We start from the raw sequence: 18,304 nt of genomic DNA, 5'->3' as shown, positions 1-18,304 counted from the left end.
AGTTTTGTTTTTCATGGCTACCTTAGGAATCCTTTTACGTTCTTGTTCTTCCTCCTCTTCTGAATAGCCTTCAGATTCATCCTGTGTGGGTTTCCAGTCATCTGTCCCATCATCTTCAGATGAGCTCACAGACTGTTATTAGAGCAGAAAAATATATATTTTGCTCATTTTCCATGGATGTGTGAAAACAACATATTTACAGAAACTTAGCTGGATTTTTCTTGCCCACCTTAGGAACCCATTCTCTTGCTTCACTCTCCTCCACACCTGTCCTATCGCTTTTAGAAAAGATCACCATCTGTTTTTAGAAAAGTAACAAAACAAAACATAGAAAATAAAATAATTTCCAACAGTGCATTTTGAGATCTAAGCATCCCAGAAACTGCACAGACATATGTCAGACATAACTTAAAACCACCAGTATAGGTTCATCAAGGCCCTGAGGGGAAAAACTACGTTTCCCACAAAATATTATGTTACTTCCGGTTTTGGCAGGTAATGGCAGACATGCATCCTTTTTTTTTTTTTTTTTTAATTTTGTTTTTAAAATTTTGGTCGCCAACGGAGAGTGTTTGGTAGCGCTGTCCTCAGAAAACACCGTTTGTACTGTTTCGAATCATAACTCTGGTTTTACGTGGCCTATTAACACAATTAAGAGAATATCATTTGAAGTCCGCACTTTCAACACAAGTTGAAATGGAGACTGGGGCTGTGTCCCAATTCAGAGACCGCACGCTTGAAGTACGCATTTTGAGTGCGATTACGTCACCGCCACGTGACGACTGTCCCAACTCGAAGCGTACTTCAAATGCGCCGTCGATTTCCCCAAATATCAAGCGTGGTCCGGTGCACGCTTCGTGGTCCCATATATCCCACAATTCATAGCGCGGCGGTGGGTGTGGATAATTTTGCTGCAAAATCCACATAAAATGTAATAAATAAATCATATAATACAAAAATCAACTATTCACATTTCAACTTTTAACTATTTAAATTTTCAGCTTTTTCCTTTTACAAATTTAAAGTGAAAACAACACAAAACACTGCAAACCACAACACAATTAAATATAAATTATAATATGAAAACAAAAAGAACATGTATATTCTCTGTCATATGGGCCCGCATGAATAAACTTTCTGAATCCTTTATCATCTGCAACCGAAAATAGTTGTGGATGATTACTATACCTTTCTATCCACTGCGGTCAAGTGAGCCCTCACTTACGAAGTCGCAGTCAAGCTAGCCGCCCCGCCAGCCGCACCGAAAATGTGGTTGCACTACTCTTACGTATATTACGGTATGGGTGAAGACCGGCTTAGAAACGCAGTGTTTTGTGTCCTGACACTATTTTACTTCACAATCCACTCCCATTTTTAGTGTATCTCCACTTTCCCCCCTGTGATCCACAGCCCAAATTACTGTATGATTCAGAGAAAATTAACAATAAAATTTACCCAATTTACTCAACTATACTTTTAATGTCCTCATCTTTGAGCTCAGATTACAGGAAAACTATAAGAGGTGACGCAGATATTTCACTGGATTATGACTCTGGGTGACCCCCACTCTGCACCCTGTGATCCACAGCCAAAATTACTGTATGGATTTTGAGAAAATTCATAGCAAAATCTTCCCATTATGCTTTACTGTACTCCACATATTGACATCTTTGAGCTCTGATTACAGGAAAACTAAGAGGTGACACAGATATTTCACTGGATTCTGACTCTGGGGGACCCCCACTCTGCACCCTGTGATCCACAGCCAAAATTACTGTATGGATTTTGAGAAAATTCATAGCAAAATCTTCCCATTATGCTTTACTGTACTCCACATATTGACATCTTTGAGCTCTGATTACAGGAAAACTGTAAGAGGTGACGCAGATATTTCACTGGATTATGAATCTAGGCCATCTCCACTCTTCACCCTGTGATCCACAGCCAAAATTACTGTACGGATTTTGAGAAAATTGATAGTAAACTTTGCACAATTTACTCTACTGTACTCTATATATTCTCATCTTTGAGCTTAGATTACAGGAAAACTGTAAGAGGTGACGCAGATATTTCACTGGATTATGACTCTGGGTGACCCCCACTCTGCACCCTGTGATCCACAGCCAAAATTACTGTATGGATTTTGAGAAAATTCATAGCAAAATCTTCCCATTATGCTTTACTGTACTCCACATATTGACATCTTTGAGCTCTGATTACAGGAAAACTGTAAGAGGTGACACAGATATTTCACTGGATTCTGACTCTGGGGGACCCCCACTCTGCACCCTGTGATCCACAGCCAAAATTACTGTATGGATTTTGAGAAAATTCATAGCAAAATCTTCCCATTATGCTTTACTGTACTCCACATATTGACATCTTTGAGCTCTGATTACAGGAAAACTGTAAGAGGTGACGCAGATATTTCACTGGATTATGAATCTAGGCCATCTCCACTCTTCACCCTGTGATCCACAGCCAAAATTACTGTACGGATTTTGAGAAAATTGATAGTAAACTTTGCACAATTTACTCTACTGTACTCTATATATTCTCATCTTTGAGCTTAGATTACAGGAAAACTGTAAGAGGTGACGCAGATATCTCACTGGATTATGACTCTGGGTGACCCCCACTCTTCACCCTGTGATCCACAGCCAAAATTACTGTACGGTTTTTGAGAAAATTGATAGTAAACTTTGCACAATTTACTGTACTATACTCTATATATTCTTATCTTTGAGCTCAGATTACAGGAAAACTGTAAGAGGTGACACAGATATTTCACTGGATTATGACTCTGTGTGACCCCCACTCTGCACCCTGTGATCCACAGCAAAAATTACTGTACAGTTTTTGAGAAAATTCATGGTAAAATCTTCCCATTTTGCTTTACTGTACTCTACATATTGACATCTTTGAGCTCCGATTACAGGAAAACTATAAGAGGTGACGCAGATATTTCACTGGATTATGACTCTGGGTGACCCCCACTCTGCACCCTGTGATCCACAGCCAAAATTACTGTACGGATTTCTGATAAAATTAAATCCTATTCCATTACCAAACAAAATGAGTTCATTGAAGTATTTGCTTAACTACAAGAAATGTCTTTCCACACACAATTTAAATTTTTCAAAATGTCATTCACACACCACCTCAAGTATCAACTTCAGTTTTAGACATTATTTATTCAGTGCTTAATCACAACAATAGTCAACTTAAGGCACTTACATAATAAGTTAAACCTTACAATAATACATACAGAGAAAAACCCAACAATCATATGACCCCCTATGAGCAACAGTGGGAAGGAAAAACTCCCTTTTAACAGGAAGAAACCTCTGGCAGAACCAGGCTCAGGGAGGGGCGGCCATCTGCCTCAACCGGTCAGGGTGAGAAATTACATTTCTCAGATTACTGATTTCTCATATTACTACTACACAGTTTAGATACACTCAACAAAAATATAAACGCAACACCTTTGTTACTGCTCCCATTCCCCATGGGATGGACGTAGAGACCGAAAATTCATTCCAGATACACAATATAACCATCCCTCCCAAACAGTGGTCACAAATCAGTCCAAATGTGTGGTAGTGGGCACATCTGCCATATTGAGATAATCCATCCCACCTCACAGGTGTGCCACATCAGGATGCTGATCTGACATCATGAGTAGTGCACAGGTGTACCTCAGACTGCCCACAACAAAAGGCCACCCTGGAATGTGCAGTTTTTTGCGCTATTGGGGGTCTGGGGACCCAGAACCGGTCAGTATCTGGTGTGACCACCATTTGCCTCATGCAGTGCAACACATCGTCGCATGGAGTCTATCAGATTGTCAATTGTGGCCTGTGGAATGTTGGTCCACTCCACTTCAATGGTTGTGCGAGGTTGTTGGATATTCGTGGGAACTGGTACACGCTGTCGTATACGCCGGTCAAGCACATCCCGAACATGCTCAATGGGTGACATGTCCGGTGAGTATGCTGGCCATGCAAGAACTGGGACATTCTCAGCTGCCATCTGCCCTGAACAATGTGAACCATGATTCATCCGTGAAGCGCACACCTCTCCAACGTGCCAGACGCCATCGAATGTGAGCATTTGCCCACACAAGTCTGTTACGGCGACGAGCTGGAGTCAGGTCAAGACCCCGATGAGGACGACGGGCATGCAGTTGAGCTTCCCTGAGACGGTTTCTGACAGTTTGTGCAGAAATTGTTTGGTTGTGCAAACCAATTGTTCCAGCAGCTGTCTGGGTGGCTGGTCTCAGACGATCTTGGAGGTGAACCTGCTGGATGTGGAGGTCCTGGGCTGGTGTGGTTACACGAGGTCTGCGGTTGTGAGGCCGGTTGGATGTGCTGCCATATTCTCTGAAACGCCTGTGGAGACGGCTTATGGTTGAGAAATGAACATTCAATGCACGGGCGACAGATCTGGTTGACATTCCTGCTGTCAGCATGCCAATTGCACGCTCCCTCATTGCTTGTGGCATCTGTGGCATTTTGCTGTGAGACAAAACTGCACATTCCAGGGTGGCCTTTTGTTGTGGGCAGTCTGAGGTACACCTGTGCACTACTCATGATGTCAGATCAGCATCCTGATGTGGCACACCTGTGAGGTGGGATGGATTATCTCAATATGGCAGATGTGCCCACTACCACACATTTGGACTGATTTGTGACCACTGTTTGGGAGGGATGGTTATATTGTGTATCTGGAATGAATTTTCGGTCTCTACGTCCATCCCATGGGGAATGGGAGCAGTAACAAAGGTGTTGCGTTTATATTTTTGTTGAGTGTATCTAAACTGTGTAGTAGTAATATGAGAAATCAGTAATCTGAGAAATGTAATTTCTCACCCTGACCGGTTGAGGCAGATGGCCGCCCCTCCCTGAGCCTGGTTCTGCCAGAGGTTTCTTCCTGTTAAAAGGGAGTTTTTCCTTCCCACTGTTGCTCATAGGGGGTCATATGATTGTTGGGTTTTTCTCTGTATGTATTATTGTAAGGTTTAACTTATTATGTAAGTGCCTTAAGTTGACTATTGTTGTGATTAAGCACTGAATAAATAATGTCTAAAACTGAAGTTGATACTTGAGGTGGTGTGTGAATGACATTTTGAAAAATTTAAATTGTGTGTGGAAAGACATTTCTTGTAGTTAAGCAAATACTTCAATGAACTCATTTTGTTTGGTAATGGAATAGGATTTAATTTTATCAGAAATCCGTACAGTAATTTTGGCTGTGGATCACAGGGTGCAGAGTGGCGACAGCCTAGATTCATAATCCAGGGAAATATCTGCGTCACCTCTTACAGTTTTCCTGTAATCTGAGCTCAAAGATAAGAATATATAGAGTATAGTACAGTAAATTGTGCAAAGTTTACTATCAATTTTCTCAAAATCCGTACAGTAATTTGGGCTGTGGATCACAGGGTGCAGAGTGGGGGTCACCCAGAGTCATAATCCAGTGAGATATCTGTGTCACCTCTTATAGTTTTCCTGTAATCTGAGCTCAAAGATGAGAATATATAGAGTACAGTAGAGTAAATTGTGCAAAGTTTACTATCAATTTTCTCAAAAACCGTACAGTAATTTTGGCTGTGGATCACAGGGTGAAGAGTGGCGACAGCCTAGAGTCAGAATCCAGTGAAATATCTGCGTCACCTCTTACAGTTTTCCTGTAATCGGAACTCAAAGATGTCAATATGTAGAGTACAGTAAAGCAAAATGGGAAGATTTTACTATCAATTTTCTCAAAAACTGTACAGTAATTTTGGCTGTGGATCACAGGGTGCAGAGTGGAGACAGCCTAGAGTCAGAATCCAGTGAAATATCTGCGTCACCTCTTACAGTTTTCCTGTAATCGGAACTCAAAGATGTCAATATGTAGAGTACAGTGAAGCAAAATGGGAAGATTTTACTATCAATTTTCTCAAAATCCATACAGTAATTTTTGCTGTGGATCACAGGGTGCAGAGTGGGGGTCACCCAGAGTCATAATCCAGTGAAATATCTGCGTCACCTCTTATGGTTTTCCTGTAATCTGAGGTTAAAGACGAGGATATTAAAAGTACAGTAGAGTAAATTGTGCAAAGTTTACTATCAATTTTCTCAAAAACCGTACAGTAATTTTGGCTGTGGATCACAGGGTGCAGAGTGGAGACAGCCTAGATTCATAATCCAGTGAAATATCTGCGTCACCTCTTACAGTTTTCCTGTAATCGGAGATCAAAGATGTCAATATGTAGAGTACAGTAAAGCAAAATGGGAAGATTTTACTATCAATTTTCTCAAAAACTGTACAGTAATTTTGGCTGTGGATCACAGCATGCAGAGTGGGGGTCACCCAGAGTCAGAATCCAGTGAGATATCTGCGTCACCTCTTTCAGTTTTCCTGTAATCTGAGCTCAAAGATGAGGACATTAAAAGTATAGTTGAGTAAATTGGGTAAATTTTATTGTTAATTTTCTCTGAATCATACAGTAATTTGGGCTGTGGATCACAGGGGTGAAAGTGGAGATTAACCAAAACTGGGAGTGGATTGTGAAGTAAAATAGTGTCAGGACAGAAAACACTGCGTTTCTAAGCCAGTCGGCACCTATACCGTAATATGCGTAAGAGTAGTGCAACAACATTTTAGGTGCGGCTGGCGGGGCGGCTAGCTTGACTGCGACTTCGTAAGTGAGGGCTCTGTCACTACCCGATCCGTACCGGAAACCCGATCGGTACCCCGCATGCGCAAATCTTACGTCACTTCCTCTCTTTGCCAACATTGCGACATTCAATATATTTGAATGGTACGGTTAGCGCCCAGTTAGCTCCTAGCATTTCTCAACAGCTCTGCCTCCTTTTCGACTGCCCGGGACATTTAAACAATGGATAATCCGTATACAAAGAAATTCATGCTTTTCTCCTCAACAGAGAGCGTCCCCCGATTGAGCAACAGCGCCGTAAAATAAGAAGAATGGCGCCTAATTACAGAGTTAATAATGCAGACTTTGTAATATCTCACGTGTAGATTCATCAGCCAGATTAAGTGTTTACTGACAATTGACAGTGATAGCGGACATCATCATCACTATTCCAACAATCCTCTCCTCACAGACAAGCATAAACACACTCGACTATCGCTAAATCAGATTTAACACACGTTTGTAATGACGATAATTCAGTTTATAATAGGGTTTATTCGCTCGGTCAGCAGGTGGCGGTATCCTCGTACACTGGGGAGTAAACTGCCATTAAACGAACAGAAGAAGAAGAAAACATCTGCACATGCGCGGTACAGATCGGGTAGACCCGATTTGTACGGTCAGACTTTACACATGCGCAGTAAGGATCGGAGAGTCCTGATCTGTAACTTTCTTTTTATTTTTCGTTTTTGTCTACATCGTACTGAAATGCTTCATTATTGCAAACATTTTAAGATATACTTGTTATTCTTAACATTTTAACAGATACGCTGACCCATAACTATCGTAAAACGCTACGACCGGAAGTAAAAACCTTTCGCGCATGCGGGGTACCGATCGGGTTTCCGGTACGGATCGGGTAGTGACAGGCTCACTTGACCGCAGTTTCTATCCCTGGCTCTCTTTCTCTCTCTCCCCCTCTGGCTGTTCCTGTGCTACTGAGAGTAACTACCGCCCCTCCCCCCCTCTGCCCACGTGCAGAGTGAAGCGGAAAAAACGTGCGGGAGAGAGAGAGAGAGAGAGCGAGAGAGAGAGAGAAAGAGAAAAAAACCCGCGTGACGGCTCGCGATAAGGAGCCGGCTCCCGTCGTTCACGTCAAAGAGACGGCTCTAAGAGCCATTTCGTTCGCGAACGACCCATCACTAACACACACACACAACAGCAGCCCCTCTCGCTTGGTTTTTGCATTTGCGCTCGCTAACAACGTGTTGCTGGCGCTCTCAACATTTCTGCCCGTGCGCGCTCAACTCTTTCTCTACACCGTTATATTTGTGCCACAAAAACAGCCAGACAGGACAGGGTTAAAAAAAAAACCCAACCATAAACAAGCAAACGAAAAAAACCCGACAAGGTACCTGTTTGTACTCATGTAACTTTTGAAAGTTAGCTTCATACCTGAGAGCTGGTACCTTCAAACTCTTTCTTCTTTCTTTCTTTCTTTCTGACAGTCGTATTGGCGGTTGGCAAACAATTGAAAGGTGCATTTACCTTCAAATTCATCATCCATGGTGCTTCGAAACTCTCACTAGAACAATCTGCTGCTGTACTCATGATCACATGACATAGATGATTATGATTGGCTGCTCAAATGCTCATTAGGGGCGGAACATTTTTATAACATTAGTTACCATAGGGCATTGGAGCGTGATGTCACGGGGGTGGGCGTGGAAAGGATTTTGGCCTGATGCGCCATATTATTTTGACCCCGAAAATGGCGCATCAGGCCAAAATCCTTTCCACGCCCACCCCCGTGACATCACGCTCCAATGCCCTATGGTAACTAATGTTATAAAAATGTTCCGCCCCTAATGAGCATTTGAGCAGCCAATCAGAATCATCTATGTCATGTGATCATGAGTACAGCAGCAGATTGTTCTAGTGAGAGTTTCGAAGCACCATGGATGAAGGTAAATGCACCTTTCAATTGTTTGCCAACCGCCAATACGACTGTCAGAAAGAAAGAAAGAAGAAAGAGTTTGAAGGTACCAGCTCTCAGGTATGAAGCTAACTTTCAAAAGTTACATGAGTACAAACAGGTACCTTGTCGGGTTTTTTTCGTTTGCTTGTTTTTGGTTGGTTTTTTTTTTTAACCCTGTCCTGTCTGGCTGTTTTTGTGGCACAAATATAACGGTGTAGAGAAAGAGTTAAGCGCGCACGGGCAGAAATGTTGAGAGCGCCAGCAACACGTTGTTAGCGAGCGCAAATGCAAAAACCGAGCGAGAGGGGCTGCTGTTGTGTGTGTGTTAGTGATGGGTCGTTCGCGAACGAAATGGCTCTTAGAGCCGTCTCTTTGACGTGAACGACGGGAGCCGGCTCCTTATCGCGAGCCGTCACGTGGTTTTTTTCTCTCTCTCTCTCGCTCTCTCTCTCGCACGTTTTTCCGCTTCACTCTGCACGTGGGCAGAGGGGGGGAGGGGCGGTAGTTACTCTCAGTAGCACAGGAACAGCCAGAGGGAGAGAGAGAGAAAGAGAGCCAGGGATAGAAAGGTATAGTAATCATCCACAACTATTTTCGGTTGCAGATGATAAAGGATTCAGAAAGTTTATTCATGCGGGCCCATATGACAGAGAATATACATGTTCTTTTTGTTTTCATATTATAATTTATATTTAATTGTGTTGTGGTTTGCAGTGTTTTGTGTTGTTTTCACTTTAAATTTGTAAAAGGAAAAAGATGAAAATTTAAATAGTTAAAAGTTGAAATGTGAATAGTTGATTTTTGTATTATATGATTTATTTATTACATTTTATGTGGATTTTGCAGCAAAATTATCCACACCCACCGCCGCGCTATGAATTGTGGGATATATGGGACCACGAAGCGTGCACCGGACCACGCTTGATATTTGGGGAAATCGACGGCGCATTTGAAGTACGCTTCGAGTTGGGACAGTCGTCACGTGGCGGTGACGTAATCGCACTCAGAATGCGTACTTCAAGCGTGCGGTCTCTGAATTGGGACACAGCCCCAGTCTCCATTTCAACTTGTGTTGAAAGTGCGGACTTCAAATGATATTCTCTTAATTGTGTTAATAGGCCACGTAAAACCAGAGTTATGATTCGAAACAGTACAAACGGTGTTTTCTGAGGACAGCGCTACCAAACACTCTCCGTTGGCGACCAAAATTTTAAAAACAAAATTAAAAAAAAAAAAAAAAAGGATGCATGTCTGCCATTACCTGCCAAAACCGGAAGTAACATAATATTTTGTGGGAAACGTAGTTTTTCCCCTCAGGGCCTTGATGAACCTATACTGGTGGTTTTAAGTTATGTCTGACATATGTCTGTGCAGTTTCTGGGATGCTTAGATCTCAAAATGCACTGTTGGAAATTATTTTATTTTCTATGTTTTGTTTTGTTACTTTTCTAAAAACAGATGGTGATCTTTTCTAAAAGCGATAGGACAGGTGTGGAGGAGAGTGAAGCAAGAGAATGGGTTCCTAAGGTGGGCAAGAAAAATCCAGCTAAGTTTCTGTAAATATGTTGTTTTCAAACATCCATGGAAAATGAGCAAAATATATATTTTTCTGCTCTAATAACAGTCTGTGAGCTCATCTGAAGATGATGGGACAGATGACTGGAAACCCACACAGGATGAATCTGAAGGCTATTCAGAAGAGGAGGAAGAACAAGAACGTAAAAGGATTCCTAAGGTAGCCATGAAAAACAAAACTGGGTGTCCTATGCCACAAAGAGAGGTGAAATTCATCCTCAGTTTCACTGCTTCCACAATCAATCCATCAAAAATTAGCCAAACATATTGTTGTCTTCTCTTAAAACAGATGGTGGCAGCATCTGAAGAGGATGGGACACATGATAGCAGACCCACACAAGATGAATCTAAAGATGATTCAAAGGATGAAGCAGAACATTTGGGACAAATGATTCACAAAGTGGCCATGGAAAAGGTAAAATTTGTCCTCTGTTTCAATGCATTCAACAAAATATGTCTTTGTATTCTTCTACGTCAGATGGTCAGCTCATATGAAATATGCAAGGAGTAAAGGTATTGAAGGTACATGAGTTTAAATACCTGGAGTCAAGCATCCAAAGCAACAAGCAGTGCAAGGCCAGGCAGGGGATGGCAGGGCTCAAGATGCTAAGATTTTGTTTGGGAGTGACCAGAATGGAGAAGATTAGAAATGAGTGCATCAGAGAGACAGCTCATGTTGGGTGGTTTGGAGACAAAGTTAGAGAGGCAAAGCTGACATGATTTGGACATATGTAGAAGAGGCATAGTGAATATATTGTTCCATATGGAGCTGCCAGGCAGGAGGGAAAGAGCAAGCCCTTAGAAGAAGTTTGTGGATGTAGTGATGGAGGATATAGATAGGGTTGGTATGAACGAGGAGGCGGCTATGGATAGAATAAGATGGAGGCAGATGATCCACTGTAGTGACCTCTAAAGGGAGGAGCCAGAAGAAGAAGAAGAACTCAGCTTATTCGAAGAGGATGGAACATGATGGGAAACCTCCACCAGATAAATTCAAAGACAATTCAGAAAAGATGTGTTTGAGGAAGAGGTGAGTTAGCTGCAGTCCATTTTTAGTGAGGTCATGAGGAGGAGTAGAAAGCTGCAGTAAATCTAATGATCGTGCTGGTGTATGTATAATACCAGCAGTGAGTTCTGAGGACTTGGACGGTCCAAAAACTATTTGCTAACAAATCAGCACAGGCACTTATAGTGGTGCACTATTACAAAATGCTTTTACTCACAAATAGTGGGCTAAAGTTCATTCCTTCCCGTTTGATTTGTTTCTAAAACCATAAATACCAACATGAAACTGGTTTATAATTTTTTTCTTCTTCTTGCATTTCTGTGTGTTATATGTACAGGACAGGGAAACGGCGATGAGCTCATTACGATTACAACACCAAATTCCAGTTGTTACATAACAAATCTGAACATTACATCTAGATGAGCTAAAGTAACCTTGTTTTTCTTTGTCGATCATCATTTTTCAGATGCAGCAGGCCTATGTAAGCCAAGACAAAGCAATGACTGTGAATAAGAGTTCAGAAAAAAGGGTGATTCACCAAACCAGATGCTTGAAGAGGCTCACTTTTCATCAGTCAACTCTCTTTGAAGACACGATACCAAGATCTGGTAACTGGAAACCAGCAGCTGTAGTAAAAATACACAAATTCAAAGAACTTTAAGGTGGAGTGGTATTTATTTATTTCTCATATGGTCTTAGATAACAACAAGAAAGACCAAAGTGGAATGTCATCTGCAGCAATAATAACCTCAGGTAAATATTAACATTATATTGCACAATATGAACAATGTTAAGTTAATCAGTAAGTAAATGATTATTTTCTTAAAATAAAGAACAACTGGAGGAGAAAGAGATACAAGAAGAGTCTCTGGAGAAGATGAAGAGTGAAGACAAAGAAGGGAAGAGAAAAGAAAAAGTACAGCAGGAGCCTCTGGAGAAGATGAGCGGCAAAAGGCAAAGGAAGGAAGAAAAGATACAGGCAGAGCCTCTGGAGAAGATGAGCGGCAAAAGGCAAAGGAAGGAAGAAAAGATACAGGCAGAGCCTCTGGAGAAGATGAAGAGTGAAGCCAAAGTAGGAAAGAGAAAAGAAAAAGTACAGCAGGAGCCTCTGGAGAAGATGAGTGAAGGGGGAAAGGACTCTGAAAATAAGGTGCAATTTATTCCATTGCTCCCAGTAAGCCCAAGAAATGCCTTATTTGAGGGCTTTTGCATTGTATTTGTTTTTGAAGATCCCACAATTCAATTGTTTGCCAACCGCCAATACGACTGTCAGAAAGAAAGAAAGAAGAAAGAGTTTGAAGGTACCAGCTCTCAGGTATGAAGCTAACTTTCAAAAGTTACATGAGTACAAACAGGTACCTTGTCGGGTTTTTTTCGTTTGCTTGTTTTTGGTTGGTTTTTTTTTTAACCCTGTCCTGTCTGGCTGTTTTTGTGGCACAAATATAACGGTGTAGAGAAAGAGTTGAGCGCGCACGGGCAGAAATGTTGAGAGCGCCAGCAACACGTTGTTAGCGAGCGCAAATGCAAAAACCGAGCGAGAGGGGCTGCTGTTGTGTGTGTTAGTGATGGGTCGTTCGCGAACGAAATGGCTCTTAGAGCCGTCTCTTTGACGTGAACGACGGGAGCCGGCTCCTTATCGCGAGCCGTCACGTGGTTTTTTTTCTCTCTCTCTCGCTCTCTCTCTCGCACGTTTTTCCGCTTCACTCTGCACGTGGGCAGAGGGGGGGAGGGGCGGTAGTTACTCTCAGTAGCACAGGAACAGCCAGAGGGAGAGAGAGAGAAAGAGAGCCAGGGATAGAAAGGTATAGTAATCATCCACAACTATTTTCGGTTGCAGATGATAAAGGATTCAGAAAGTTTATTCATGCGGGCCCATATGACAGAGAATATACATGTTCTTTTTGTTTTCATATTATAATTTATATTTAATTGTGTTGTGGTTTGCAGTGTTTTGTGTTGTTTTCACTTTAAATTTGTAAAAGGAAAAAGATGAAAATTTAAATAGTTAAAAGTTGAAATGTGAATAGTTGATTTTTGTATTATATGATTTATTTATTACATTTTATGTGGATTTTGCAGCAAAATTATCCACACCCACCGCCGCGCTATGAATTGTGGGATATATGGGACCACGAAGCGTGCACCGGACCACGCTTGATATTTGGGGAAATCGACGGCGCATTTGAAGTACGCTTCGAGTTGGGACAGTCGTCACGTGGCGGTGACGTAATCGCACTCAGAATGCGTACTTCAAGCGTGCGGTCTCTGAATTGGGACACAGCCCCAGTCTCCATTTCAACTTGTGTTGAAAGTGCGGACTTCAAATGATATTCTCTTAATTGTGTTAATAGGCCACGTAAAACCAGAGTTATGATTCGAAACAGTACAAACGGTGTTTTCTGAGGACAGCGCTACCAAACACTCTCCGTTGGCGACCAAAATTTTAAAAACAAAATAAAAAAAAAAAAAAAAGGATGCATGTCTGCCATTACCTGCCAAAACCGGAAGTAACATAATATTTTGTGGGAAACGTAGTTTTTCCCCTCAGGGCCTTGATGAACCTATACTGGTGGTTTTAAGTTATGTCTGACATATGTCTGTGCAGTTTCTGGGATGCTTAGACCTCAAAATGCACTGTTGGAAATTATTTTATTTTCTATGTTTTGTTCTGTTACTTTTCTAAAAACAGATGGTGATCTTTTCTAAAAGCGATAGGACAGGTGTGGAGGAGAGTGAAGCAAGAGAATGGGTTCCTAAGGTGGGCAAGAAAAATCCAGCTAAGTTTCTGTAAATATGTTGTTTTCACACATCCATGGAAAATGAGCAAAATATATATTTTTCTGCTCTAATAACAGTCTGTGAGCTCATCTGAAGATGATGGGACAGATGACTGGAAACCCACACAGGATGAATCTGAAGGCTATTCAGAAGAGGAGGAAGAACAAGAACGTAAAAGGATTCCTAAGGTAGCCATGAAAAACAAAACTGGGTGTCCTATGCCACAAAGAGATGTGAAATTCATCCTCAGTTTCACTGCTTCCACAATCTATACATTCAACAAAATATGTCTTTGTATTCTTCTACGTCACATGGTCAGCTCATATGTATGGAACACCAGGACTGCCATAATGAATTAATTAAATACACCATTAGATAATTAATTAAATGTGGCAATAATTAATTAAAGAGAAGATTTAGAAGAAGATTAGAAATGAGTGATGATGGGAAACCTCCACCAGATAAATTTAAAGACAACTGAGAAAAGATGAGTTTAAGGAAGAGGTGAGTTAGCTCCAGTCCATTTTTAGTGAGGTCATGAGGAGGAGTAGTAGTGGGTTTCGTACACAAGATGAATTCAAAGACAGTATATATATTCAAAGAAATATAAAGGTCAAATCAAAAGTAGTCAGAATTACTAACAGTACTGCAGATAATTTATTTTCATTGGCATTTGTAAATATTAAGTAAGAGTAAGACAAAAAATAAAACTTTTTTAGTAGTTGTATGCGTCTTCTTTTTGTGTACAGGGGGCGTTCGTGAGCAGTGAGTTGCCGCAGAGGACAGAGGAACGGCAACAGGTTGCTGTCGCCTCAAAGTCTCAAAGGCATCACTATGTCAGAAATGGACACAAGTGTCCCATATGTGGACGTGTATATGCTGACTTCATCTACAGTTCACAGGGTGAGTAACGTGATCCCGCTGTGACACGCCTCCCTGCAGCAGCCATGTTGGTGACTCTGTCTCACATTATTTCAGATCAGAGTTTCCAGACCTCCGGAGTTTACAGCGCCACTGAGACCTCCACCAATCAGGTAAGAGCTGACCTCTGCCTCTGTCTCCTGTTAGTGTGATGCAGGTCAGCATAATGTTGCACATGAAAATTGGTTTGAAATTTGCACGTGTGAAGAGGTCATGTGATCAGTGACCCCATGAAGCTGTAATCAGTCTGTTTCTATTTTATTTTGAAAGGATGAGCAGGAAGGAGGCGTGGCTGACTCTCCCACGAGATCAGACGTGAACTTCAGCTACAGCCAGCAGGTACGTCCCGCAGCGTAGCTTGAAGGTGACATCATCGCGTGTGTGACAGCGGTGCCAGGGTAGCTCAGTGGTTGGCGCTGCTGCCTCACAGTCTGAGCGTCTCGTTTCAGACCCGGGGAAGTTCAACTTCCTGCTTCAGACTTCAGGAGAATATTGTTGCGACCGCGCCACAGACTGCAGCTGCCATCTCTGCTCCGCCTCGTCTCGGTGGGCGGCGATAAGCTGGACAGAGAACAGCTCTAAACATTGTTCGTCCAATCAAAAACCTGTACAGCAGGCCTAAAGCGCCTGTCCAACGTCATCCTCCAGAGGTCGCAACCTCTGAAGGTAATGGTGCTTGGACTTTGAGCACTTCCTGTTCCTGTGACGCGCCGAGCTCTCTTCTTCTCTTGGTTTTGGTCTAACGGCAGTCGGGACAAAGTCTGAGTGTGTATTTCCTGTTTCTGTTCAAAAACATAAACGCATTCATTCCTTTCTTCATACGGGAACAGGGATATCTGCATCTGACTGAAAGGAGTATTCCTTTTTCTCTTATGTCCATCACACTTTTTCTAGGATAGACTACTTGACTAGTATTGCATGTGCCTGTGAATACCGTGCCATAGTTATATCAGACCACGCCCCTTTAATTCTGACTGGCTATGCCTGACTTACCTAGAACAGACAGGAGTTGGCGTTTTAACCCCACACTACTATCTGATCAGTGTGTTGAGCAGTATGTGTAGACTGCAGAGTCCTCCAGTATTACTTCAATTTGGGCATCCAGGTAAGAGACACCTGAACAGTAAACAGCAGTCTTTGAAGCGGCGCTGACAGGTGAAGGTGAGACGCCTGAATGAACTCACGGAGCATCACAGAATGTTGATTCTGTTCTGGACGTTTTCAGTGGGAGAAACCTTTCGTTATCATCCAGGTGATCCTTCAGTCTCAGCTGACTGCAGGTTTCCGACCTATAAACGGGACATAATGACTGAAACTAGCTCAGCTCCTCCACTGGCAGATCTGTTTTAGCAGCAGAAGTCTGAGTGCACCTGAGTCACTTGCAGGTGTGGTAAACATCTTCCAAGGGCACTCTGATCACCTGGGTCCTGTGGAGGTCATGTGACTGGTGTTCCTCTCCTTTAACCTGTGGCTGCCGTTTCAAAGAGACACACGTTTCCTTCAGGTTCTTTGAATGTTTATAGATGATTCTGCAGGTGTTTCAGGTTCAGGTGATGACATGATGCTGTGAATTTGTCATGTGACCGTCATGTGACCATCTGTCTCCTCAGTGGTACCATCAGAGCTGCTGGAAGCAACAGCAGCAGCTGTATCCCGCCTCCTCACCTGAGACTGCCTACCCCTACCAGCCCTACACGCCCTACCTGGGCCAGGAGCCCCCTCTGCACGGTAAGAGTGATCGGTTCCAGCAGGTGGTGCTGCACTTCCTCCACCTGTATACAAAAGATGCAAGTTTCATCTTTTAGCTGAGCCTTCACTTCCGTAGCGAAGCCTTTCACAATAAAACAGTGCGATCAGGTAGGAGGCAACTGTGGGGAACACATGACTAACAGGAAGATGTGTGCAGTGATGTCATTACAGCATGGATGGTCCCTCAGGTGTTTTAATTTAAGCTCCACCCCCTTTACTGTGACTTGATCTGTCCCATCTTCCGTCCCCAGCTGCCTCCCAGCCGTTCTCTGAGACTGGGCGGATCTCCCATCAGCCCGCCAGCTCCTACCCAGAATCCTCCAGGTCTGCAGATGGACAGACAGAGGGACGCAACGGCGGTCAGTACTTTACCTTTACCTTTGGAGTGCACACGCTGCCAAAACAGGAAGTGTTTGTCAATAAAACAGTGTAGAAGTGCCGGAGGTCAGCAGGTCTGTTGGTGAAGCTTTACAGCTGCATAATGGTGAGAGTGGCGCAATGAGGACGGAAGGGTGGGGCAAACCCTACACCATCCAGCTGTCACATTCCTGTACCCAATGACTACTGTATTGTTATTAAGGTGAAATTTGACCGGATGAACATAGCAAACAGGCGTGGCAACAGACAGGAAGTGCGGTGCAGTAATTCTGGAGTCAGATGAAGGCAGAAGCACAATGGGCCAATTGCAGGCGCTGTTAGTCATTGGTCAGGTCACATGATTAGTGTGCCTCCACATTAAAACCCAAATTTTCTGCATTATAAACGAATTTACTTTGAAAATAAAGGCATGTGGTTTGTCTCCTCAGGTGTCTCCATGGAAAGCTCCTCCTCCATCAGTCCTACTCCTCCAGGCTCCGCCCCCTCCTCTGCTCTCCTCTACCCAGATCAGTCGCCCCTCCCTCCTCTCCCACTGCTCCACCTGCCATATGAAGCTCCACCCCCAAGCACCTACCTGACTACAGCCCCTGCACCTCCTCTTCCACATCCCGCCCACCACCCTCACCACTCTTCCTACCACCCATACAGGCCAATATCGACTGGAGGCCACGTTCTCATGTTGTTGGATACATTGCTGCCCCGCCCCCTCACCACACAGACACACTCTACATCCCACCCACTATGTAACGTGCATATTAGCTCAAGGCTAAAACCCCTTTTGTTTTGAATTAGTGGTAACATTATTATGAACACTTTTCCTGCAGCAAGACTTTCAAAATTAAAGTTAGGATTTAAAGGTAAATATTGGCTGGATGTTAATGGATGTTGCTGTTGGTTAAAATTCATGTTGTGACAGCCAATATGAGGTGGTGGGTGTGACCAGTCCCTATTTGTGGAGGGATCTTTGTGTTGATGTTTTGTTTTTTGGGTTTTGGGTGAATAAAGTTTGTTTCACCAGCAGATGGCGTTTTTGCTTCATCACATGACTATTGTCCAGCTAACAGTCCCAAACATCAACTTCCTGTTTTTTATGCTTTGAGCAAACAGGAAGTAAAATAATAAAGCCAGAAAGGTGCGATTCTCCACAGGACGTGAGAGATGGGGATCAGAGGGGAGTTACAGGTGATAGGTCGTCATCTCTGGCGAGGGGGCAGCGCCTCAGTGTGTCAGTTTGAGCTCTCAGGTAGAAAACTCTCACCTGTGCAGGTTAGGGGTG

At 42.9% G+C, this 18,304-nt stretch overlaps 1 protein-coding gene and 1 long non-coding RNA gene across 3 annotated transcripts; one reads left to right on the top strand and one right to left on the bottom strand.

The window, feature by feature from the left end:
* Positions 1-16: 16 nt before the first annotated feature.
* Positions 17-8,248, bottom strand: LOC146648964 (uncharacterized). The gene is made up of 3 exons (XR_014908349.1): positions 8,099-8,248; positions 230-298; positions 17-132 (listed from the first exon to the last, which is right to left on the bottom strand). It is a non-coding gene; the product is annotated as an uncharacterized LOC146648964 (long non-coding RNA).
* A 296-nt stretch (positions 8,249-8,544) lies between these two features.
* Positions 8,545-18,042, top strand: LOC146648963 (uncharacterized). 2 transcript variants are annotated; one of them, XM_085387372.1, is made up of 15 exons: positions 8,545-8,699; positions 10,080-10,148; positions 10,246-10,356; positions 10,486-10,611; positions 11,669-11,810; positions 11,902-11,955; positions 12,036-12,352; positions 13,892-13,960; positions 14,058-14,168; positions 14,730-14,883; positions 14,959-15,014; positions 15,172-15,240; positions 16,512-16,629; positions 16,902-17,009; positions 17,457-18,042. In XM_085387372.1, exons 1-15 carry the CDS (start codon positions 8,601-8,603, stop codon positions 17,813-17,815), a joined length of 1,962 nt encoding a protein of 653 aa, XP_085243498.1. In that variant the 5' UTR covers positions 8,545-8,600; the 3' UTR covers positions 17,816-18,042. The 2 variants fall into 2 exon arrangements, with proteins under 2 accessions (XP_085243498.1, XP_085243497.1); XM_085387371.1 differs by having other exon boundaries at positions 12,036-12,517.
* Positions 18,043-18,304: the final 262 nt, after the last annotated feature.

The sequence above is a fragment of the Rhamphochromis longiceps genome, linkage group LG17 (assembly GCF_057381845.1).
Source record: "Rhamphochromis longiceps isolate RC_006_pf linkage group LG17, R_longiceps_female_GT1.1, whole genome shotgun sequence".
Taxonomy (NCBI): Eukaryota; Metazoa; Chordata; class Actinopteri; order Cichliformes; family Cichlidae; genus Rhamphochromis; species Rhamphochromis longiceps.
This window is presented reverse-complemented; position numbering and strand designations above follow the sequence as displayed.

Coding starts and splice junctions, on each gene's coding strand:
- LOC146648963 (XM_085387371.1), top strand. CDS start 8,601: ATGGATGAAGGTAAATGCACCTTTCAATTGTTTGCCAACCGCCAATAC. Junction 14,884..14,958: donor CTTCATCTACAGTTCACAGG/GTGAGTAACGTG, acceptor ACATTATTTCAG/ATCAGAGTTTCCAGACCTCC. Junction 16,630..16,901: donor CCAGGAGCCCCCTCTGCACG/GTAAGAGTGATC, acceptor TTCCGTCCCCAG/CTGCCTCCCAGCCGTTCTCT.